Consider the following 24,138-nt stretch of genomic DNA (forward strand, 5'->3'; position numbering starts at 1 on the left):
TCATCTAGATTTCCAAATTATGCTGATTGTGGCCAGCCTCTAGTACGTACAGAAGCATGTCTATGATGTGGTCTGAGGGTACATGTGCAGTGCTACTGTGAAGCTAGTTATAGTTTTCACAGCAATGCACCAAGTAAGGTTGTTGCTTAATTGTTATAAAGAAAGACAGCATCAGCTAGGCTGTAAGGGCGACAAAAATGATTTGTGCAATTCACCAAACATAGAAACAGATATTAATACGACTATAATGCCATGTGCTAGTTAGTATATCAAGTGAATAAGAGAGTGATGTAAGGGCTGTTTGGTTAATCTGGTTTATTTGTCGGGTTAAAACACAGGCTGTGAAGGTAACTTCAACATGTCGAGGTTGTCAACATGTCTAATTATTTACGAAATTGGTGAGGTGGCAGTGAGACTCCCTGGGAAAGCAATACCTCAGTTGTACTAATGGTATGGCTTGATTATATAATTTCATCATTGCTTGTTTAGAAATATGACGGTGGGTTAGAACCTATGAAATGGCACAACAGCAAGGCTGAACATCCATCCTAACTTCTCAGAGGCTTAAAGAATGATAAACAGTTATGCTTTAGAGCATATTTTGGTAACAAATATATGCCATCTTCATTTCAGTGGAATGGAAAGAGGTGATTGAGCACAGCCATGCTATTGTAGCATGCATGAAGGAATACAGGAGAGCCTGGGGGCTAGTATATGTTAATAGAGTGAACAAGTAGCTGTGACTGGCAAGATTATTTTACTCCACAGAGGATGCTGCAGTAAGGTTCATGCAACTGTAAGCAATACGAGAATGAGTGAAAGATTACTTGTAATATATAGATTTGTATGGCAGATGAGAATGTGCACCCAATTTGCCACTACGCATTTTTTCTATTTTATGTTCAGCACAGAGTGAGTCACTATGGCTTCTTAACTGGAGATTTCTGCGTTCCATTTCACAGTGTTTATGGGGCTGCCTGCATTCATTTGACTACTTATGAAGTGATTGGATAATAGAACATGCCCACATTACAGATTTACATAGAACATAATATGAATTCATCATAAAGCTCCACCCAAAAAACTGTCTGTCGGTTATGAAAGCAAAACATGGCAACAAACATTCCCTTACTTTCTTGTGCTGCTGCACACATGCTGCTAATTAACTAATGTCTACAATGCAGACATTCTGTTCTTTCATTAGTTGTAGGTGCAAGTTGCTCTGACACAATCAACATGCATTCATTGCCTACAAGCTACTGCATATTATTATTGGTGTTACAGCAGGCATGGCAAATGTTCTCCCCTACTTGTGTCTTGTGCACCATATGAGCCAGCATTTCATTTCATTGTCATGTACTTGTTTAAGCTGTTACTGATTCAGAAAGGCAAATATAAAACGACTTACTACGTCAACCATTTCGCATGCAAGATCAGTGCACTCATTGCAAAGCTTATTAGAGGGGTTTAGATCAGGGGGATGCAATCGTTGAGGCTCGAAGTACTAGGGGGCCTCAATGCTTGCGTCCCCTTAATCTAGATCTCTATATTCGCTTGATAATCTTGCTTTGCTTTGAGGTGAAGTACACATACTGTGCACCTGTTTGTTAGCCTACGCACTTCTCTTTCTTTTTAATGTGGCTGTGCATTAGCTAGCTAGGTTGTCACTACATGAATGAGATTAGGGCCATGCCCAACGCTATCAAATAACATTACTTTGCTATAGCTCACCGACTGTGCAAGCTTCTGTTTTATCTAGGGAAAAAAATAAAAAGAGAATGCATGCAAAAATGATGTTGACAGCAGCAAACGGTCTCAAGGCAATCATCCTTGATTGTCGCCATTGCTGAGAGAGCAAGCATGCTTGTATTCACTTTGACCAGAGGCTGTACATTGTTTAAATGCTGATAGAGGTATGGATAAATAGTGAATGGGCAGCAGGTTGGCCACTCAGGCCTTTATGCATGGGCATTGCTCTGTAAACATGGGCATGGGCATTGTGCCCTGTAAACCTCTGTCATCTCTTAAGGCATGAATGACATAACACTACTTCTATTGGCAGGGACATTTTTAGCACCAACAAGAAATGTAAACATTAGGTGAATTCACGCCTATATGGGGTGTCTTTTCAGCAATATTAATTAATATTTGTTTTCATGCAAGCATTCTTCTGTTGAAAACATATCTGACAAGCATCTCTGGCTGAAGAAGCAAACTGTGATATGTACATATCACTTTTATGTATGTCATAATTGTAATCAATTGCTCAAGACGTACTGATGGCTAGTTGTTTAGTCATGACTTAACATGGCAGTGCAATTTGAAATAATGACGTAACATAGAATGAACAAATGCTAGCTCTGTGCGCTCCTGTACGTTCATTCGGTGTTACATCATTGTTCAGAAGTGCGATGCCATATTACATCATGTAAGCAATTGTAGGCTCACTATTAACTTGACAGCTACTAAAGAGACCTCAGCAGCAAAGTGAAACTAAATCAACAAGCCACTGTTGATGATTCACATGCGTGCTCGGTGACGAAGTGGCTTGTCAATCAACACAGCTGTATTCCATGATAATAGAACCATCTGTATAGGAGTATGTTAATAGATAATGCTGCGGCGCTTCAGCGTGCTACGCTGTTGCTGTGACAGATCCCTTGCTCATTGGCTTAGATACACCTGTGTGTTCGTGTATGCGCGTTCTTCCAAGCTGTTGCGTACAGGGTCTGGCCCCATCCGTGAAAGGAATGCACATTGGTTGGTGGCAGAAAACAGACCGAGTTTATTTTCTACAAGAGACGCAGATGAGAGCCGCATGTGTTTGACGGGGCAAACTCTCGGTCCCTGTCTAGTGGCCGAGACGCTGGGGGTGATGGAGAATCCTTGGAACTCGACTCGGGGCGGGGTCGCTTCCTGTTTCGTCTGCACTGGTGCCTTGTCCAGCCGAGGAGTGGTGGTGCATCGCTTGTACACATTTTCCTCCCTTCTCAGATGGAGTCGCCGTGGTGATCCTGAGGGTGTCGTTCCCACTGCAGGCATGGCTCTGCAGTTGTGTTTGGCACGGTCTCAGGGGCAGTGCCAATCTCTGGTTTGGTCACCGATGATTGCGAAGGCTTCAGCATTCCTGAGAGAGTGGCCTCTGATGACGTGGAGTTATCTGCTTTTATCCCAAGCATAAATGGGAGCGGAACACTGCTTGCGGTTAGTGTACAGCCCTTATCCTGTGTCACCAAATCTTCTGTTGGGTATCTCAAAACACCGGGCTTGATGTGGTCGCATTGTCGTCGCACTAACCTGTTGGGGCCTTTAATGAGCCACGATCTGTGGCCTAGCTTTTCCAAAACCGTTCCCTCTGTCCAGATCGGATTCCCTCCAAAGTTTCGAAAGAAAACTGCTTGTCCGACAGCGAGTACTCTCGACTTTGTATCCCTGTTGCAGTTGGTATGGATTTTGTTCGCTTTTGCTTGCTTTTGCTTTTGCCCAAACCCAAGTGCAGCTGGCATTTCACCCTTTGATGTGCAGATGGTGGTGTGTTGCTCTAGAAAAAGTGGGCCAGCCTACACACGAATGTTCCGTCCTTGTTTTTGGCTAATGCTCATTTTGTTTCGAAAGCCATCCTTTCTGCTTGGCCATTTGTTGTAGGATGGTGCGGTGTGCTTGTTACATGGGTCACCCCATTCTTCTTTAGGAAGCTCTCAACTTCTACTGAAACGAAGGATGGCCCTTTATCAGTCACAAGCTTTTTTGGGAGCCCAAAAGCTGCAAAAAGGTTCCAGAGTTCCTCAATCAATGTGGCAGACTGTGTAATTATGCATGGAGCACACTTCCAACAATTTACTGTATGTGTCCACAACAATTAGCCAGCATTCTGCCTTCTATGGGACCAACGAAGTCTGCATGAGCTGTGTCCCAAGGCGTTCTGGTGCGTTCCTATTTGGGCACTGGTGCACTGGCTGGTGCCCTTTGGTGTTGACAACAAGTTGCACAGTTTCTAGTGAGCCGTTCGATATCTGCGTCAAATGCATGCCTAACAAAAGTACCTTCGTGCACATGCCTTCATGACCACAATTATATGGTGGTTTGCAGGTGCGAGTTGAAGAAGGTAGTTTCTCGCCTTTGTTTTGGAGTTACCATCCAGGAGCCTCTAACAAGGCACCCTTCCTGCGCTGAAAGCTCAGTCTCCAGTTTCCGGCACGATGAAAACTGCTCTTTTGGCAGTTTATGAACTTCACCGTTTGAAACAGCCTCCAGCACTTGGGACAGGACTCATTCGAGTCATTCGTGCTTGTTGATGCGGTGAAAGCTCGAAGCTGAGCATGGTAGCCAACATGAGCACGTCTCTTGGGGGATAAGGTTCAACTTGTGCCGGTAGTGGAAGTCAGCTTAGAGTGTCCGCATTTTGGTGCAGTAGGCCAGGCCTGTACAGCAACTTGTAATCGTACTTTGCTAGTTTAAGGCACCATCGCGTAATCCTTGGTGAAAAGACCCGGGGTGCTTGCTTTGTTTCACTCACGATTCCAATCAATGCCTGGCGATCTGTTATGGTCACATGCCGGCCAGCTACTTATGAAAATGACTGATGCTGTAGATTACTGCTGCACTTTCTTTGTTGAGCTGGAAGTAGCTCTTTTTGGCACTTCCCAGTGTTCATGAACTGAATGCAATGGGCGCCTCTCGGCAAATAGCATCTTCCCGAGCGAGGACGGCATCAAAGCCGTACGGCGATGCGTCCACAGACAAAAGAAGGGGCTTCGTCCCGTCGTAGTGAGTGAGTACTGTAGATGCACGAATCATCTCCTTAAGTGCCTCGAAATTGACTTGATGCTTGCTCTTCCATTTCCAGGGCGTGTTTTTCTCTAGGAGCCTATACAATTCCACCACGATCATTGCTCTGTTCTCCAAAATGCAGTCGTCAAATGCATTCGTCGTAATTTCTAGTGCTGGCTCTCCAACGTGGTTGATCCCCTTCACCTGAATTTGAAGTGCCAAAAACCAATCTCTTCCTAGGAGGTTGCACCCAGTGCCCTTCATAACCAACAATGGCAGCAGATAGTCCTTTGATCTCAACATCACATGAACTTGTGCGGAGCCCAGGATGTGTAATTGTTTACCTGACCATGAGCACAAATCGAGCGGCTCGCATAAAAGCCACGGAGTGTTTTTCTTCCGCCTTCTGTAGTCCGTGTCCTCGCTTATCAGGGAGCATGCCGTACCTGTGTCCACCTCAAACTGGACTGGCTTTCCCTCCACTATCAAGTCCACAAGGAACTTGGGGCAGTGTGTACTATCTGTGTGCAGCTTGCAGCAGGATTTGCTGACAGGTGGTGGTTTGACACTGTGTGCCCGTAGCTGCTAGTTGTCGGAGCGTGGTTCCGTGTTTTTTTTTTTCTTTGAGATGCAGGCATGCTCGACATGACCTTCCTTGGAGCAGAAACGGCACTCGGCTGTCTTGAATTTGCATGTTTCAGGGTCGTGCAAGCCGTACGTCGCATCGATAACAATGTCGCGCTGATGTATGCTTGCCCCCTGGCTTGATTTGCGACGTCCTGTTAATTTCCCCCGAGTTTGCCACTCCTTTGATATCTCGCTGATGCCTTGACGCACTTTCCGCTGACAAGGTAAGTCCACAGTGCATTGAAATGTCAAGCTTTTTCTGCGAACAGTCTCGGCGAAAGATTTTCGTCCCAGACGCCGAGGACGAACCTGTCGCAGCATCACATCTTGGGACGGCATAGTTGGATTCGCCGCAGAAGCGGTCGTTTGGGTGTCAGGTGACGTCGTCGATACTGTAGCCGAAGGCAGCGCTCCGAAGTTGCAGTCGGCTGTCAAGGTTCCAAGGGCCGCAGCGTAGCTGCTGATCGACTCGTCTGGCCGTTGGTCGGGTCTTTGAAACACGTACCGGCTCTAACGCGCGGATGTCCTGGTGTCGAAGTGCCGCCTAAGAAGTGTCACTAAATCATTTAAGTTGACTTCTGCCGGATATCTTCGGCGCTATCAGCGCGCACACGGTGTTCGAAAGTGTCGGCTCCACAAAGCGTGAGAAGTGCCCGCTTCTTCGCTGACGTCGCTCGCCACGAAGTAAAAGTCGAGGCGCTGGACCCACGATTCCCATGATTTGCCCGAGAAAGGCTCGACAGCGCCGTGCATTCGTCCTGCAGCCATGGCCTTAACTTCGAAAACTTATAGATCCGCTTCGCAACTCCTGCCTCATCGCCAGTGTTACGTACGGGGTCTGGTCCCATCCGTGAAAGGAGTGCGCATCGGTTGGTGGCAGAAAACAGACTGCGTTTCTTTTCTTCCAAAGACGCAGGCGAGAGCTGCATTTGTTCGAGGGGTCAAACTCTCGGTCCCTGTCCAGTAGCCGAGACGCTGAGGGCGACGGAGGATTCTCAGAACTCCACTCGGGATGGGGTCGCTTCCCGTTTCTCCGCGCTGGTGCTTCGTCCAGCCGAGGAGCGATGGTGCGTCGCTTGTCCACAACACAAGCTTTCGCTAGCACAGCTATAAAAAGTGCGCCAGCGCGCCGTACACAACCGAGCACATAGTGACGTATGTTGTCCCAACATTACGCGGTAGCAGTAAACAAATAACAAAAAGGCGGCACAGGTAAGACGACTGCACAGTGTTCCAAAGGTGGGTCACCACGTCAATGCCACACATGCAGCAATGAATGTGACAGTGCAGGAGTCGCGTTCTCACCATGATGCGGAAACTTCAACTTACATCGACAAAAATATGCTAGTGTCGTCTGCTGTTGGCGATAGTTGCCGACTTTGAACAGTGTTGCTCTGCGCACTGCCGAATGTTTGCCAGCTTTCAACACACGTCGCGTCCCCAAACCTAAGTGCGGATGCAGGCGCATTCGAACCGCTCGAGCTAAATAATATAAAAATAACTAATACTACAGCAAACGCAATAACAATATCTTGGCACGATGCGAAATATTGCTGGTCGCCAGCACTCGAGGCTGGATGGATGGATGGATGGCGGCTATACCCTTTGTAACGGGCGGCGGCTGGCGCCACCTAGCCTTTTGTCCCCCCCCCCCTCCTATTTTATTATTATTCTTTTTTTTTGCCCAACCTAGTTTTTACTCCCCTCCCCCCCCCCAAGATAACTATCTAAAACAGTAGAGGAAAAATTTTGTCCCCGATTTATGTTATTATCTATCCCTTGACTTCCTCCACCAATCCTCTAGCCTCCCCTTCGTTACTGCCACTCTTTTCTCATCTATTTGCCCTCGTTCCCCGGGAAAACCTAATGCCCCTTCCATATCTGCCTCTGTTCCCTCTGCCTGGGTCGGGCGAAGGGCTGTGCATCTCAGCACTATATGTTCAGTGGTCTCCATTTCTGCTCCGCAAGCTGCGCACCGAAGGTCCACGTCTTCAAATTTATCCCTGTATGTTTTCGTCCTCAAAACCCCCGTCCTAGCCTCGAATAATAGTGAGCTGCCCCGCGAGTTATCAAATAAGAGCTCTCTCTTAATGTCCTGTTTTTGTGACCTATACATTGATAGCGATGGCTTTCCGAGCATTCTTTCTTCCCACATTTTTCTTTCCGTCTCCTTCACCTCCTTTCCCACACTAGAACCACTTTGGATCCCCTCCCTCGGCTGTAGGTATCTATTCCTCAGCTTCCTCGTTCGGAGTGTCCACTTTGTGTTCAAACTTTTCATGTACAGATATTTGTACACTTTTCCTGCCCACCTTTTTTCCTCCAGTGCTGAGAGTCTCTGTTCAAATTTTATTTTACTTATTGCCTCTCTACCTTCAAATGACGTCCATCCCATGTCCCCCTGCACTCCCTCATTAGGGGTGTTCCCGTGAGCTCCTAAGGCCAACCTGCCTACACTTCTCTGTCTCGTTTCCATGCATGCCTGAACTTCCGATTTCATGCACAGTACTGAATTTCCGAATGTGAGGCCAGGTACCATAACCCCTTTCCATACGCCCCTAACCACCTCGTACCTATTATAGTTCCAAAGTGCCTTGTGTTTCATTACTGCCGAGTTCCTTTTCACTTTTTCAATCATGATTTTTTCCTGTTCTTCCAAGTACTTTTTGCCCTCGTTTAGCCATATGCCCAAATACTTGTATTTTTGAACATGATCAATCTTAGTGCTTTGTATTTCCAATGGCTCCCCCCTTTCTGCATTGTATACTATTACCCCAGACTTCTCTCTACTGAATTGGAGTCCCAATTTTTCTCCCTCCTCTCCACATATGCTCATTAGTTCCTGTAGTCCTTCTCGGGTGTCAGCAAGCAGTACTATATCATCTGCATACATCAGTCCGGCTAGTACTTGAACTACCTTCTGCCCTTCCAGCATATAGCTTATGTCGGTTCCTATTGTGCTCTGTTCTAGTCTCTTTTCCATTTGGCTCATGTAGATCATAAAAAGCAGAGGTGACAATGGACAGCCCTGTCTGAGACCACTTCTTATTTTAGCTGGCTTTGTAGTTTCCTCCTCCCATGTTATCTCTACCTCATTATCTGTATAAACTTGTTGTAGGAACTCTATCATCTTTCTCTCTAGACCATATTCCCTCAACTGGCTCCATAACTTTTCTCGGTTTACATTATCATAAGCTCCTCTAATGTCTAAAAAGGCTATCCATAGTGGTTTCTGCCTGGCTGTCGCTATCTCTATGCACTGTGTTATAACAAATAAATTATCATCTAGCCTTCTGTTCCTTCTAAATCCATTCTGCAGTTCTCCCAAGATCTCTTCTCGTTCTGCCCATTCCTCCATTCTCTCCTTCGCCATCTGCATTGCTACTCTGTATATGACTGATGTGATAGTTATTGGCCTGTAGGATTTAATGTTGTCCTTGCTTCCCTTACCTTTGTAAACTAATAACATTCTGCTTGTTTTCCAGTCCTGTGGAACATCTCCCCCTACTACTATTTGTTCAATAAGTTGTCGTAATTTTAGTTTACTTTTCTGGCCTAATATGCTTATCAATTTCATAGGTATGCCGTCAGGTCCTGTCGCTGTTCCCACTGGGACCTTGTGTTCAATTCTGTCCCATTCCTTACTTGTCATCCTTCTGTACTCCTCCTCTAATTCTGTCCTGCTGTTGTCATTATTCTCCATTTCGTTACCCACTGGCTCTGCAAATGCTGCCTCTATTGTTAACCTAATATATTCCTGAGCTTCCTCTCCCTCTACCTTTGTTCCATCTGGCGTGGTCAGTGAGTGCTGAACCACCTCTGTCTTCTTATTCTGTTGCCTAATGTGTTCCCAAAATTTCTTAGAGGCATTCCTGTCTTTTTTTCGTATCTCTAACATCCACTGTACCCCAACTTTTGCTATCTTGGCTTGAATTAATGCCATTGCTTCTCTTTTCATTGTAAGGTATTCCTCCCATTTAGTCTCCACCTCTTCTGGTGTGGCTCCCCTTTTCTTCGCTGCTCTGTGTTTTCTGCACGCTTCTTTGCGTTGCTCTACGGCTTCTTTAACTTCTCGGTCCCACCAGCTTTTCGGTTTATATTTACCCTGCTTACTTCCTAGTTTCCTAATCTGTCCCTTCTCTAGCTCTCGTTTAAAAATACCTATTAACTCGTCGTATGTCCATGCCCTTTGTGGTTGCTTGGATACCATGCTTTCAATGTTTTTCGCCACTTCTTGTAGCTGCCTGTCATTCAATTTGCTCATACCTTTCCTTTCTTTAGTTTCTACCAGTGGTACTGTCCTTCCAAAACTGATTTTGATTCGTTTGTGATCACTCCCCAGGCTTTTTGTACCTTCCTCATCAATTTCCATACATCCCAACCGTTCATACAGCTTGTGGGACATTAGGCAGTAGTCGATTGTCGAGTGGGTGTTATTTCTTTCCCATGTTATTTTCCCATCACATTTAATTTCAGTATTAACTATCACAAAATCATGAGCCTCACAAAAATCTACTAACATCTGCCCTGTTGCATCTGCCAACTCGCTGATGCATGTTGCCAGTTGCTGGTTACCTATTTCGACAACCAGAGGGCGCATGCGAACCGCAACGCATCATGCGGTTTCAGCGTAAATGCAATTTTGTGACCGATCGCGACGACCGCCCGTTTTTCACGATCCGCATGCATGCGGTGCGGCGTGCGGCGATGGGCGGTTTGAGCGTAAATCGGCCCTAGAGCTCCGACTGCCGTGACGGATACACTGAAATCTAAGAATCCTCGCAGTGACCGTACAGCCGTGGTGGTTACTTCAAAAGAGAAGCTGATCGTCAGCGCGTCCCTGAAGACAACAGACCCCGCAGTTGCCGAAGAAGCGGCCGTAGCCCTTGCACTCGCACAGTCGAGCGTGGACACCGTAGTCACCGACTCAAAGACAGCCTACAGAAGCTTCCGCAGGGGGGTAATCTCCTCCGCGACCCGAGCCATTCTAGCCAAGCACAAGCCTCCGGGAAGAGCCATAGAGCTCGTGTGGGTCCCGGCTCACTCGCAGGTAGCAGGCAACACCATCGCCGACTACCATGCCCGAGAAATGTCAATCCGGGCCGAGCACGAGCCGGAAGAGCTACCGCACCCGGTTACCAGCTTTCGGGACATTACCCGGATGTACCGAGAAGAAAGGTGCAGACTGCCAGAACCGCACCCCAAACTCACCAGGCAACAACAGACGATCCTGCGTCGAGCGCAGGCGGGATCGCTTGCGCATCCCGTACTGATGAACCGCATGTACCCTGCGGAATACGATATGCTCTGTCCTTTTTGCAGAAGAGAAAAGGGCGCCCTGCCGCACGTCTTGGCAGAGTGCACAAAACTCAAGACCCCCCCTCCTCCCCTTCCCACCAACACCCCTAATCCCCAATCCCTTGAGCGATGGGAGACCTTGTTATCCAGCCCCGCCCTACCGATTCAGCTCGCACTGACGGACAGGGGCCAGGAGCTGCTGGAAACATATGGGTCCCGTAACTAGGGAACCACCCCGTCTGGTGCCTGCGTGCACCACCGATTTATTTCGGGCGCAGTGAATGTTGCTTCATCATCATCATCGCATTTCGCGATATGAGTTCGTAGTACTGAGGTGTTGTTAAGATGACACGGAAATTAAATAACGATCGTTATTCTGAAATGTTCGTTATTCTGAAGTTTGTAGTAGTGAAATATTTTTACATTGAAACTATAAGCAGTCGGCACGGGATTTCATAAAAGTTCGTTAATCTGAAATGTTCGTTAATGTGGTGTTCGTTGTAACGGGGTTTGACAGTAACTCCATTAGACAGGATACCAGTAAGCTATCGCAGGAGGCGAAAGATCTAATTAAGAAACGCCAATGTATGAAAGCCTCTAACCCTACAGCTAGAACAGAACTGGCAGAACTTCCCAAGTTCATCAACAAGCGTAGGACAGCTGACATAAGGAAGTATAATATGGATAGAATTGAACATGCTCTCAGGAACGGAGGAAGCCTAAAAGCAGTGAAGAAGAAACTACGAATAGGCAAGAATCAGATGTATGCTTTAAGAGACAAAGCCGGCAATATACTAATATGGATGAGATAGTTAAAGTGGCTGAGGAGTTCTATAGAGATTTATACAGTACCAGTGGCACCCACAACGATAATGGAAGAGAGAATAGTCTAGAGGAATTAGAAATCCCACAAGTAACACCGGAAGAAGTAAAGAAAGCCTTGGGAGCTATGCAAGTGGGGAAGGCAGCTGGGGAGGATCAGGTAACAGCAGATTTGTTGAAGGATAGTGGACAGATTGTTCTAGGGAAACTGGCCACCCTGTATACGCAATGCCTCATGACCTCGAGTGTGCCGGAATCTTGGAAGAATGCCAACATAATCCTAATCCATAAGAAAGGGGACGCCAAGGACTTGAAAAATTGTAGACCGATCAACTTACTGTCCGTTGCCTACAAAGTATTTACTAAGGTAATCGCAAATAGAATCAGGAACACCTGACTTCTGTCAACCAAAGGACCAGGCAGGATTCCGTAAAGGCTACACAATAATAGACCATATTCACCCTATCAATCAGGTGCTACAGAAATGTGCGGAATATAACCAACCATTATATATAGCTTTCATTGATTACGAGAAAGCGTTTGATTCAGTAGAAACCTCAGCAGTCATGGAGGCATTACGGAATCAGGGTGTAGACGAGCTGTATGTAAAAATACTGAAAGATATCTATAGCGGCTCTAGAACCACCTTAGTCCTCCATAAAGAAAGCAACAAAATCCCAATAAAGAAAGGAGTCAGGCAGGGAGATACGATGTCTCCAATGCTATTCACAGCATGTTTACAGGAGGTATTCAGAGACCTGGATTGGGAAGAATTGGGTATAAGAGTTAATGGAGAATATGTTAGTAACTTGCAATTTGCTGATGATATTGCCTTGCATAGTAACTCAGGGGACCAATTGCGATGCATGCTCACTGATCTGGAGAGGCAAAGCAGAAGGGTGGGTATAAAAATTAATCGGCAGACAACTAAAGTAATGTTTAACAGTCTCGGAAGAGAGCAGCAGTTTATGATATGCAGCGAGGCACTGGAAGTGGTAAGGGAATACATCTACTTAGGGCAGGTAGTGACCGCGGATCCGAATCATGATGAAATAACCACGTACTCCCAAGATCAACCGAGCAAAGAACGTTTATTACGGGTATCGCATGCAATATATAGCACAAAGCAAGAAAGAAAGGAAGGGACAAATAGAGAGTAAGGAAAGAAAGTGATTACAGCAGGTGTGCCCAGCTTTATAGGCATGTGCGGTGCCATGACGATACAACAGTTTCCTCTTCTCTTAGGGAGAGAACCTGTCAGTGTACGTCTCGAACTGGTTGACCTTCGTAGTTCTAGGGTTGTGGTCTCATCCGTCGTATTCACACTAGCGGTCTTGTCGACGGCTCTGTCGCCTCTGGCTGAGACACGTGGCTGCACTTGCCCTGAGTCCTGCACCACCACATGCGGTTGCACTTGGTCCAAGTGTCGTTGCATTAGTTCACCCTCCGGTCCCTCGGCAGTCACCATACGAGACCCCTCTGTTGTTTGGACACGTGCTTGAGTCCATGGGTCTCCGAGGCAACCGTAGTTTCGCACCCAAATCGGTTTATCCTTCTGCAAGAAATCATTGGCAAAAGGGTAACTGTAACTCTCGGTTTCTGACAGCAACAACTTATGTAATCGGGAGCGCAGCTCATGCCCCATCAGCAGCATAGCCGGCGTTTTTCCACCCGACAGCGGCGTTCGTCGGTAGTTGTGCAAGATCCTGGCCAGCCGCGTTTGCATTGATCCTTGCCTTTTTTCTGCAGGCTTTGTTTTATGGTACGCACCGCTCGTTCCGCCAACCCATCCGATTGAGGGTGATATGGTACAGTGCGCATGTGCTTTATTCCATTCACCGTACCGAAAGTCTTTGAATTCCTGGCTTGCAAACTGCCGCCCATTATCTGTGACGATTGTGCGCGGCAACCCAAAAGTGCTAAAGCCCAGGGCATCTACGGTCGTCCCAGTTGTGGAAATTCGCAAAGGCACAGCTTCCATCCACTTACTGTGGGAATCGACCACAATTAATAGCATGTAGCCATCCACGGGACCCGCAAGATCAATGTGCAGACGAGACCACGGCTGCCTGGTTTCCGGCCACGGGACTGGTACCTGGTGTGGAGGCATTGGTGCAGCTTGAACACATAAGTGGCACGTCTTACCAAGCTGCTTTATCTGTTTGTCAATGCCGGGATACCAAAGCAGCGAGCGAGCTAGTCTCTTCAACGCGGTGATTCCTTGATATGTCTCATGAATCAGCTGCAACACTGCGTTCCTGGCTGCTTTAGGCACGATGACTCAGTGGCCTCAGAACACCAGGCCTTCTCTCACAGTTAGCTCGCCCCTCCAGACTAGGTACGGCTTCAGAGTGACTTGCTTCGCATCTAAATGCCGAGGCCAGCCTTCCTGCACCCACTTCCGCACCACAAGTAACTCCTCATCTTCGGCCGTATAGCGGGCCAGTTGTTTGGCTGACAGCACTCTACTGTCCAAACAGGCAGTAAGAAGTACGTGCTCACAGTCATCAGCACCGTCCTCGTCTCCGGACACTTCCTTGGGAGGCGCTGCCCGTGGCAGGTGGCTGAGTGCATCAGCCAGAACATTCACCTTGCCGTCCTTGAACTTGATGATGTAGGAGTAGGTGCTCAAGTGGAGGGCCCACCATTGTATGCGGGCGGCCGTCATGGCTGGAACCGGCTTATCTGGATTGAAAATACTAATGGCTTGTGATCAGTCAGAAGTGTGAATTTTCTACCCAACAAATATGCCCGGAATTTCACCACTCCAAACACTAATGCCAGGGCTTCCTTTTCAAACTGCGAATACTTCCGCTCTGCATCTGTGAGTATGTGGGAGCGGAAGCGAATGGGTTGCCTCATCCCCTCAGCTGTGCCGTGAGAAAGGACAGCTCCGATGCCGACTGATGAAGCGTCACATTCTAGTACCAACGGTTTGTCCGGGTCGTAATGGTTAAGAAATTCTGCTTAACTTATCAGTGCTTTGGCCTCTTGGGAACGCCTGCTGCTGAGCAATGCCCCACTTCCACTCCGTCCTGGCACGCAATAGTTCGTACAGAGGTGCAAGGATCGTGGCTGCCTGTGGTAGAAACTTTTGGTAATATGTGACCAGATCCAAAAATGACCTTAACTCGGGCACTCCCGTGGGTGTGCCGACGTCCAGAATAGCCTCAAGATTTTCCCTTTTGGCATGCACGCCCTTATCGTTGATTTTGTAACCCAAAAAATCAACCCCATTCTCACAAAATCTTGACTTCTCCCGATTCAGCTGCACCCCAAACTCGCGGAACCTTCCCAGAACTCGGCGTAAGGTGGCGGCGTCATTCCGCTTTTCTGCAATGATTACGTCGTCCAAATAGACCTGTACTCCAGGCAGTCCTTGCAAAATTGTTTCCATGCGTTGCTGAAATAGCACTGGCACAGAGGCTACTCCGAGCGGAAGGTGTGTGAAGCAAAAAAGGCCCTTCTGTGTATTCACCATCGTGAGTAGTTGCGATTCTTCGTCTAATGCAATTTGATTGTAGGCATCCCGGAGATCGATAGTTGTAAAAACTTCACCGCCGTTTAACATCGCCATGATGTCCTCTATGCGCGGGAGAGGATACTGGATCGTATGGCAGGCTTGGTTGACAGTAGTTTTGAAATCGCCGCATAAGCGAATGTTTCCATTACGCTTTACCACCACCACCACGGGTGCCGCCCACTTCGAGTGTGCGACCGGGGCAAGAATTCCATTTTCAACTAACCGATCAATTTCGGCCTCCACTTTTGAGCGCAACGCGTACGGCACCGGCCGCGCCTTACAGAACCGAGGAACAGCATCATCCCGCAATGGCAAAAAGACGGGCGGTCCCTTTATAAGCCCTAACTCAGGTCAAAATATGTCGGAAAATTCTTCTAACAAGACTTGAACACCATTGCCAACTTCACGAATGGCTGCGCTCTCACCTTCCTGCGTTGCGCTGAGCACCGGCTCCCCAAGAAGGTCCAGCGCTGTCATGACATCCCGGCCGCACAGGTTCGGCCTGGAACAACTCAGCACCACTAATGTGGCTTTCGTAGTCTTCGAACCCAAGAAAACGTCGAGCTGTGACTGGCCACACACCGGCAGTGGTCCAAGGAAGCATGGCAACTTGAGCGGCGATTCTTGCGGTTTCGGCCAGGCATCTTGATGCCGTACGTAGTTGGGCCAAGTGATGATAGAAACCGGGGACCCTGTGTCCAGCTGCATCTTGATCGCTATTCCATTCCAAAGTAGAGTGCACGTTATTGCCTTTACGGCGTGAATGTTTCCAACGAAATTATTTGCTGTTTCAACGAGGAACAGAGCTTCTGATCCCTGATCGTTGCAGTTTCCTGCTTCCGGATGCACGGCATTAATTTGCTGGTGTGGCCACGTGAACGGTTCCCTCATTCTGCTGTCTGCTTGTCCGGGACGCATCTTGCGAACATGACCACGCTGCTGGCACCGCTAGCACTTTGCCGAGCGGAACCAGCAGGCTCTGGGTTCGTGCCCTGTTTTTCCACACCTGAAGCATGGTGGCCGACTTTCCCGTCGTGCATACATGTTTCTTAACATATATACGCCTTCGTCTTCAGGCGCAGTCTTCAACGTCTTCACTTTTTCTTCCGCCATTTCCACTGCTAAGGTGATTTCCTCTGCTTCAATTCTTGTTAAGGATGCCTTCGAAAGCAGTTGACGACGTACTGAGTTGTCTTGCAAGCCACAAACTATATGGTCCCGGAGCATCCTGTCAAGTGAAGTGCCGAAGTTGCAGGTATCTGCCAATTGCCGAATAGCTACAAGAAAATCTTTGACTGGCTCTCCTGGCATCTGGTTGCGTGACAAAAATTTGTAGGATTGGGCTATTTCATTCGGGCTGGGCGAAAAATACTTCTGCAGTATGTCTAGTGCTTCATTGTACGACAGCTCGTTCACCTTTGTTGGCGTGCAGCATCCACTAACGACGGCCACCGTGTGAGTGCTCAGCCCTGCTACGAGCAATGCTCGCTTCTTCTTTTCTTTTGTGATGCCGTTGCCTTCGAAGAAAGCTTCTAGCCACACTAGATATGCCAAGCCAGTGGTCCGTAGCTTCCTCGAACTGCGGTGGAACCTCCACATTTAAATGTGGGGGTTCCACTCTGCGTGTGGCTAGGGCTGAAGGCGAGCTCCGGATCTAGCCCCACGTAGTCGCTTTGTGTTACTCCCCAACCCGTAGCGCAGGAATCGCAGCTACGTCGGGTTCGAACGAATAAGGCAACCAGCGGCATCAACTGTAAGAACGTTTATTGCAACCGGCAATAAAGAACACTGGCAGAGGGACGTCCTCTCTGTAATAGTAATAAATAGGCTGGCCTCGTTGTCCGGGATAGTCAGGCAAACGTGGTCACTCACGGGTTGCGGCAGGTACTCCAGCCCGGCAGGTTAAGGGTCCGGCCTCAGAGAGAGAGGGTCTCTCTCGGTCGCGCTGTTTTGTACCTTTTTACCTGGGCGAGGGGAATGTCCTCCTCGGCTGTCAGCTACCTGCCCGCAAGTTGGGGAGGAAGGGCGCGCGCGCGTAGCGAGAGCAAGGGAGAATCGGGAGAGGGCATAGTGCGCCTCTCTCCTGTCTATGCCGGCTCTCGACGCGACGGCGCGGGGGAAGATGGGCGCGTGTGCTCCCCACAAGGTTTATGGAACAGCGGTGGCACAATAAAGAGCCGCGGTACAGTGCAGCGGCAAAGAGGGCACCGCAGCTGCAGGATCTGGTGGTTTTCATAGCCTTACAACCATAGAAGGGAGGAAAGGGGTGGACTATCTGAATAAAGCATGCCTCAGTGCAGCAACAATGGTGCGCAAAGGCATACCTCCCCCCCTCCTTGCCTAAATATAGTCAAAGCCTAATATGGCAAATAGTGCAAAAGCATAACAAAAGATTAAGAGAGAAGACAACATGGGTGCCGACTTCTTCTAACTAATGTTTTATCATGCAGGGGTGAAATAGTGGCATTGCAACATAAGCTAAATGTTAAAAGAACACACACACATGCCTACCTCTCTTGCCCCTGCACATTAAAATTTAGTTTGACGTAGTAGTTCTGCGGAAACCCGCAAGGTGGAGAGAAGCAATGAATAAAGGGAAAATCAGACATCCACCCGTTCGTAGCAATTGCTACAAAGGAAACCCATACGGGTTCCTCGAAAGAAAAGCCTCAAGGTTGAAGAAAAATTCGCCCTGGTCCGGGACTCGAACCCGGGACCACCACCTTTCTGGGGCAGCCGCTCTACCATCTGAGCTAACCAGGCAGCTAGCAGATGGCAGGGCGAAGTCGAATTTGTCGACAACACGAAGCAAAGGCAAGAGTTTGACGTAGTAGTTCTGCAGAAACCTGCAAGGTGGAGAGAAGTAATGAATAAAGGGAAAATCAGACATCCACCCGTTCATAGCAATTGCTACAAAGGGTGGATGGAAGGGATGAAAGGAAGGGTGGATTTTTTTTTTTCTTCAACCTGGAGGCTTTTCTTTCGAGGAACCCGTAAGGGTTTCCTTTGTAGCAATTGCTACGAACGGGTGGATGCCTGATTTTCCCTTTATTCATTACTTCTCTCCACCTTGCGGGTTTCCGCAGGACTACTACGTCAAACTCTTGCCTTTGCTTCATGTTGTCGACAAATTTGGCTTTGCCCTGCTATCTGCTAGCCGCCTGGTTAGCTCAGATGGTAGAGCGGCTGCCCCGGAAAAGTGGTGGTCCCGGGTTCGAGTCACGGACCAGGATGATTTTTTTTTTAACCTTAAGGCTTTTCTTTTGAGGAACCTGTATAGGTTTCCTTTGTAGCAATTGCTATGAATGGGTGGATGTGTGATTTTTCCCTTTATTCATTAAAATTTAGTTTGAAGTGAGCGTCTATGTTTTCTGATCCCTTAAACTTTTGTCCTGTTTTTTGTGCTCTTTGCCATATTATGTTGTCATACCAACAAGCCTGGCTAACAACAATTTCGCATTTCAAAGTCAAGGCCAGTAGGCACAAGAGAAACCCTGCCTGACGAGTGGGAAGGCTGGCTGTTTACCTCGCTGCACTGTTCCAGGTGGATGTACCGCAGCCGGGGCATGCGTGCTGGCAGCTCTGCCAGGCAGAAACCATGGATCTTGAACAGGCCTAGCAGAACGAGGTTCACCAGGTTCCTGCACACAACACGAGGTGGCCAAATCTCTTTTGAAGAAGCACCAGATGGAGTAGACAAGCTGGAGGGTCAAGTGGCAAATAGGCTGCCTTTACCCAAAGCCAAAGCTTGGTATATGCAACAATATTGCTACATGCATGTGGTATTTGTTTGTTTGAACGAGGCACGTGGGCACCATCACTCCAGAAACGAGGAGGAAAAACGAACTGGGCTTGTGTAGTGAATCTAACTGGTCAGCGCTGCAACCGTTGTAAATATAACCTGCAAATGGTTGCTTGTCTTACTGACTCGTCCGTCGCGTAACATTTGTGGGGTTCTCCTCCGTGCTCTTGGGACAAAGGAACGACAACACAGTAGTGCAAACAATCACAAGGGCATTTATTGCACCTTTCATAGATCAATGCCAGCTAGCCGAGTTGCTATCCACAAAACATGCCAATGGGCGCGCGACAAATCTAGGAAGTCCGACTCACCGCGACCGGATAGCGAGCGAATATGTTCGCCCCATGCTGGATCCCAACGCCTGGTCGTTCGCGTGTACGGTCACGCGAATGGTGGCGCGTTCGAAGGTGGCGCGTTCGAAGGCGGCCACGCGAGGCGGTCTCGCAGAAGCATGGGTCGGCGCGCGCGCGCTGTTCCCCAACCCGCCGGGAAAGAGACAGCCTGTTCTCTCCTGCGCCCCCAAGTCCCCCTGCCGTGAGGCGGCGTTAGCTGCGCAACACTCGCGCCATCTCTCGCACTGCGCCCCAACCACATCCACCACCGCGGGCATCACGCAGGCCACGCGGCGAAGCCGGATTACAGGAGACGTGCTATGCGGGAAAAACATCAGGGGACGCGCGAGAGTCGCGCATCCCCACACATTGTGGTGGAGGTGGAACGTTCCCCGTCCTCGCCACGGAGCTCCGAAGCGGCCGCACCGTTGCCTTCTCAGCCATGGCTTCCGATGGACCCACCCCGTCACCACCTACACCTGCGGCACCATCTACAACGTACGTTACAGTTCCTAGTCTCCGTGATCCTGGGACATTCTCCACCCAAAATGGTGTTGACATCGATGACTGGCTCAGCATGTATGAGCGTGTTAGCCAAAGCCACCACTGGGACCCTGCCATCATGCTTGCCAATGTGATCTTTTATCTAGACGGGATGCCGCGTGTCTGGTTTCACACCCAAGAGGTCGAGCTCTCCAGCTGGGACATATTCAAAGAGAGGCTTCGCGACCTATTCGGCAACCTGTCAGGTCACTAACAGGCTGCGCGAAAAGAGCTTGCCACCCATGTCCAGTCGTCGACCAAATTGTATGTCTCCTACATACAGGAAGTGCTCGTGCTTTGCAGGAAAGTCGACGAGCACATGACCGATGTTGACAAGGCGGGCCATATCCTAAAAGGCATCGTGGATGACGGCTTCAATTTGCTCGTCTATAACGACGTCTCTACCGTCGACGCCATCGTCAAAGAATGCTGCCGCTTCGAGGTAGCCAAAAGCCGCCGCGTTGTCCCACAGTTTTCCTGGCTCCCAAACACCCCTGCCACGTCCTCTTGCTCCGCTCTTACCGCCACACGACCATTTCAAGAGAATGTCACACGTATCGTTCGCCGTGAGATTGAAGCGGCGAGTCCGGCCCCCCTTCATCCACGCCCCTTGACGGTACCTTTGACCAAGTGGCCCCCACTATTTCCGTTATTCAAGCAGTTGTGTGGCAAGAAATTGCAAACCTTGGCATCCCTACCATCTGCTCTATCTCCCGACCTGCTCTATCTCCCGACCTGATTCGACACCCATTCCCACGTCCACAACCTGTAATGACCAGTATTTCGCTCCTAGACCATGCAATCCTGCTGAATGGCGAACCCCAGACGACAAACCGATCTGCTTCAACGCTGCCGTACTGGAGCTCATTCCCTGCTCCTCACCCATACGCTGACGCTCGCCATTATCCACCTCGCCATCTGTACCCTACTTCCGATGCCCCTGACAGCCGCTCCTTCGTGTGATCGCTGTCACCTCAATGCCATCGCTCCCCATTACTCCCCGTCACCCAAGCCTTGCAGCTTTTCTTTGCCAAAATGATGGATGGAAAACAAGGCCATGCAACTCTTGGAGGTAGTGCTGCATCACGTTCATCCTGTCCAAATCCTCCGTTGACGCTCCTCACCAACACGAACCTAATTGAAGTAGACGTAGATGGTGTTCCGTTGACGGCATTAATTGATACTGGGTCCCAAGTGCCCATAATGAGCGCTAATCTAGGTCGTCACCTCAAAAAAAGTTCTTACGCCTGCCATCACTCGAGCTGTACGCGTCGTCAATGGCGCCACTGTTGCCATCAGGGGTATATGCACTGCTCGCATAGGAATTGCTGGCCGCCACGTTCCAGTCATGTTCACCGTGCTGACCAGTTGCCCTCATGAGCTAATCCTCGGGCTCAACTTTCTGACGATGCATTCTGCCCTCATCGACTGTTCCACCGGTACGCTGTGCCTCAAGCTTCCTCTTTTTTCAGACGTTCGCCCCGAGCGACCGAACACCCTCTGCGCTACAGCGTTTGTTCGCTTACGTCCAAAAGCCCTAACGTTCGTCGAATTGGCCTCAATCGCAACCGTGCCTGATGGCGACTATGTCATCGCACCTATTCGTGATGTCCTCCTGGCGCGCAACATCTTTGTGCCACACTCCGTTGTAACTCTTGCCACTAATTGGATGCGTTACCCGAAGGCACAGCGGTGGCAAAAGGACTTCTTCTTGGGCAAGTTGGTGCTTAGATTTTCTAGGTATACTTTGTGGCGCAAAATACATTTCTGGAAAGGGGACACGGGAAAAGTGACACGGGAAAAGGGACAAAGGGAAAAGATCTGCTGTTTACCATGTTTTTTGTTGAATTTAGTGCACTAATTTTATTTTATCACTCTTCTCTGTAATGCCTTTGGGCCTGGGGAGTATATTTTGAAGTATATATATATAAATAAATAAATAAATAAGACATTGTATCATTCACTTGCTTGCACATATGAACATGATAAATCTTTGGGCAGTACACACAAACGTTTACTTTTGTCTTCACCCTGTGCCTTTTGCAATGCTGTCTTTCAGCTTTAGCTGTACATTAGCTGAACAAGACTACACGTGGCTTGAGAACCTGCCGGACAGACAGCAGCCTCACTCACTGGCAGTTGGCCACGATGGTCGCCAGGCCATTCTCGGTGATGTCCCAGCACCAAGGAAGCTCGAGTGTGTGCAGTTTCGGGCACCTGCATGTAACACACATGAACTGCTAAAGCTCCTGGAGCACAACATGGGCACAAATGCATGCGAGTGTTGGTAAGTGGAGGGTTCCAGATTGGCATCTTTCTTGGAGTGCCAGGGGCCCTTGAAGATGTGTCAAGCGACCAGCGTGACAACGGTTTGTCAGTGATTTAGCCCCTACCCAGTTAGCCACAAACATCCGATAGATGTGCTGGATTGATCCAAACATCCTGCAAAAAATGGGATGTCCTATGGTCACCCTTTGCTTGCACATGCATCTAAGGGACGTACAATGGCATCAAAGTTTTGGATGTCCGATGAACAACCATTTTGTTCGTTCATCAGACGTACAGCACACAAAATTTTGGATGTCCATGAAACATCCATAATATTTGCACTTTAGATGTGCATTGTAGGCCCCCCAAAGCTTTCGCATTGTCCACTCACACTTCTATGATTTTGACGTGGACGATGCTGCGCAGTTGGAGCCTGTATAGTTTGGTGCGACGATCGCGCGGCATCATCAGTGATCATGTAATAGATGTCCATAGATGCACCTTTTTTTTTTGCAATTATTGGCTTCTTTATTTTCGACTTTGGAAAAGTAATTGAAAAAAAAAACAAGGTACAGTATGTCTGGGAATGAACTCATATATATAGTAGAAAAAACTGCATGAAAATTATATCAAGGCACTCTACTTTTGTTGAACACCACCAAACTTTTTTAAACTGTGGCAAACTTCTTGTGTGAAATTGATTGCGTGGCCTCCGACACTACATCTCAGAGGCCATGTGCGTCGAAAGCATGCTCGAAAGCAAGGAGCCGGAAGCACGCCACAAATTTTGCACTAAATGAAAAATGGTGTTTAAAGACGTCAGAAAAGTTAAATGATTTATAGAGATTTTACGCAGCATTACTGTCCAATTATCAATTATTCTCACAGTCACGTGCCGGTCATACTTCGCCATAAGCGCAGCCATTGCAATGGGGCAGCGCGCAAGCATATGTGGGAATGTGTGAGCTTGTGTTCCAGTGCTGGCGCTGAGTTTTCTCTATGGCTGAGCCGTGCTGCTCTATGCTGTGATCCCTGAAGGGCTGCAGAAGAGAGCAAGATAGCACCAACCTTTCCGTTCTCACAACGAACCACTCTTAGGTTGCGCTGCTCTGATACTGTGACACTTCATTTCTTATTCTTGCCATGTCTGCAGTGGTGTCCGGTCATCAGCAGGCACATGGTTTTCAAGGTATGTCGGTGGTTTGTTTTTGTACTTTTTTTCTCTTTTATGCCGGTACTGAGTGCTTAGCATGGGCCAGAAGAGCTGATGCACAACGCAAACGCCCAGCGGTTTCAGCAGTACCCTTCAAGGTATGTCGGTGGAGTTTCTTTTCGGAATAGTATTAAACTGAGACAATTGGTTCATAGCTAAGACTATAGTTTGAACAGCTGAACTGCAGCCCGAAACAAATGGCAATAGAGAAGCAACGTTCTTGTTTGTCTCCCTTTGTCCCGTGTTTCAGTTCATCTTCTCATACTCGTCCTGGTCTTTCTTGTACTGTACGGGCTTCTCGCGGTCCGCAGGTTTTGTGCACAATGGCACGATGGTGTCAGTGGTTCTGGCACACGTTTTCGACAGTGGTGCTCGATGTTGTGAGGTATTCACCGTTCATGCATTGCTTTGGATGTTTTTTGTTATAAGGGCTGTCTGTAGAGCTATGTAATATTTTGCACGCTTTGTTGCTTCTCTGTACGTTTACATAGCTCCTGTGTATAGCATGCAGTATTACGTGCTTGTATCATTTGTAGGCACAAGCCATGTACTTTCACGTGTTCTTGAACAGTCGATATTTTTGCACATTATATAAAGCTTTGCCGTGGTCTACTGCTTGCAAGGACAAATTTTGTCAGTGGTACTATTTAAGCAGATGCCTTAGATCTGCCCCCATGATAAAAATGCTATAGGTGTGGATTCATACTCTGGGATTTTAACCTAATCACTGAATTTAGAGAAGCTGAAAACCGGCTACTTTAAACGTCGTAAGCTACCTTGTATGTCTTAGGGCCGATTTACGCTCGAGCCGCCCATCGCCGCAAGCCGCACCGCACGCGTGCGGTCGCGCGAAAAATTGGACGTATCCAGCACTTGTGCACAAATTAGCGTTTACATTGTGTACACAGTGTATACCTTACACATTGTAAACCGAAATTTG

General features: G+C 48.3%; 1 protein-coding gene, 1 non-coding gene and 1 pseudogene across 4 annotated transcripts in view; all 3 read right to left on the reverse strand.

The window, feature by feature from the left end:
- LOC139055842 (F-box/LRR-repeat protein 20-like) overlaps window positions 1-24,138 on the reverse strand; it is a 93,845-nt gene that overhangs the window by 21,286 nt on the left and 48,421 nt on the right. Inside the window, exons 4-6 of one of the 3 annotated variants that reach the window (XM_070533389.1) lie at window positions 21,851-21,934; window positions 18,567-18,681; window positions 12,590-13,069 (exon numbers count right to left, since the gene is read on the reverse strand). In XM_070533389.1, the coding sequence (XP_070389490.1) occupies window positions 12,590-13,069; window positions 18,567-18,681; window positions 21,851-21,934 (679 nt within the window). Of the gene's footprint in view, window positions 1-12,589; window positions 13,073-18,566; window positions 18,682-21,850; window positions 21,935-24,138 lie in introns of those variants that run through there. The other 2 variants (XM_070533388.1, XM_070533390.1) reach the window with 2 other exon arrangements.
- LOC139056431 (uncharacterized) lies at window positions 13,808-17,109 on the reverse strand (annotated as a pseudogene).
- TRNAS-AGA (transfer RNA serine (anticodon AGA)) lies at window positions 17,729-17,803 on the reverse strand. Its single transcript has one exon. It is a non-coding gene; the product is annotated as a tRNA-Ser (tRNA).

Source organism: Dermacentor albipictus, chromosome 2 (assembly GCF_038994185.2).
Source record: "Dermacentor albipictus isolate Rhodes 1998 colony chromosome 2, USDA_Dalb.pri_finalv2, whole genome shotgun sequence".
Lineage (NCBI taxonomy): Eukaryota > Metazoa > Arthropoda > Arachnida > Ixodida > Ixodidae > Dermacentor > Dermacentor albipictus.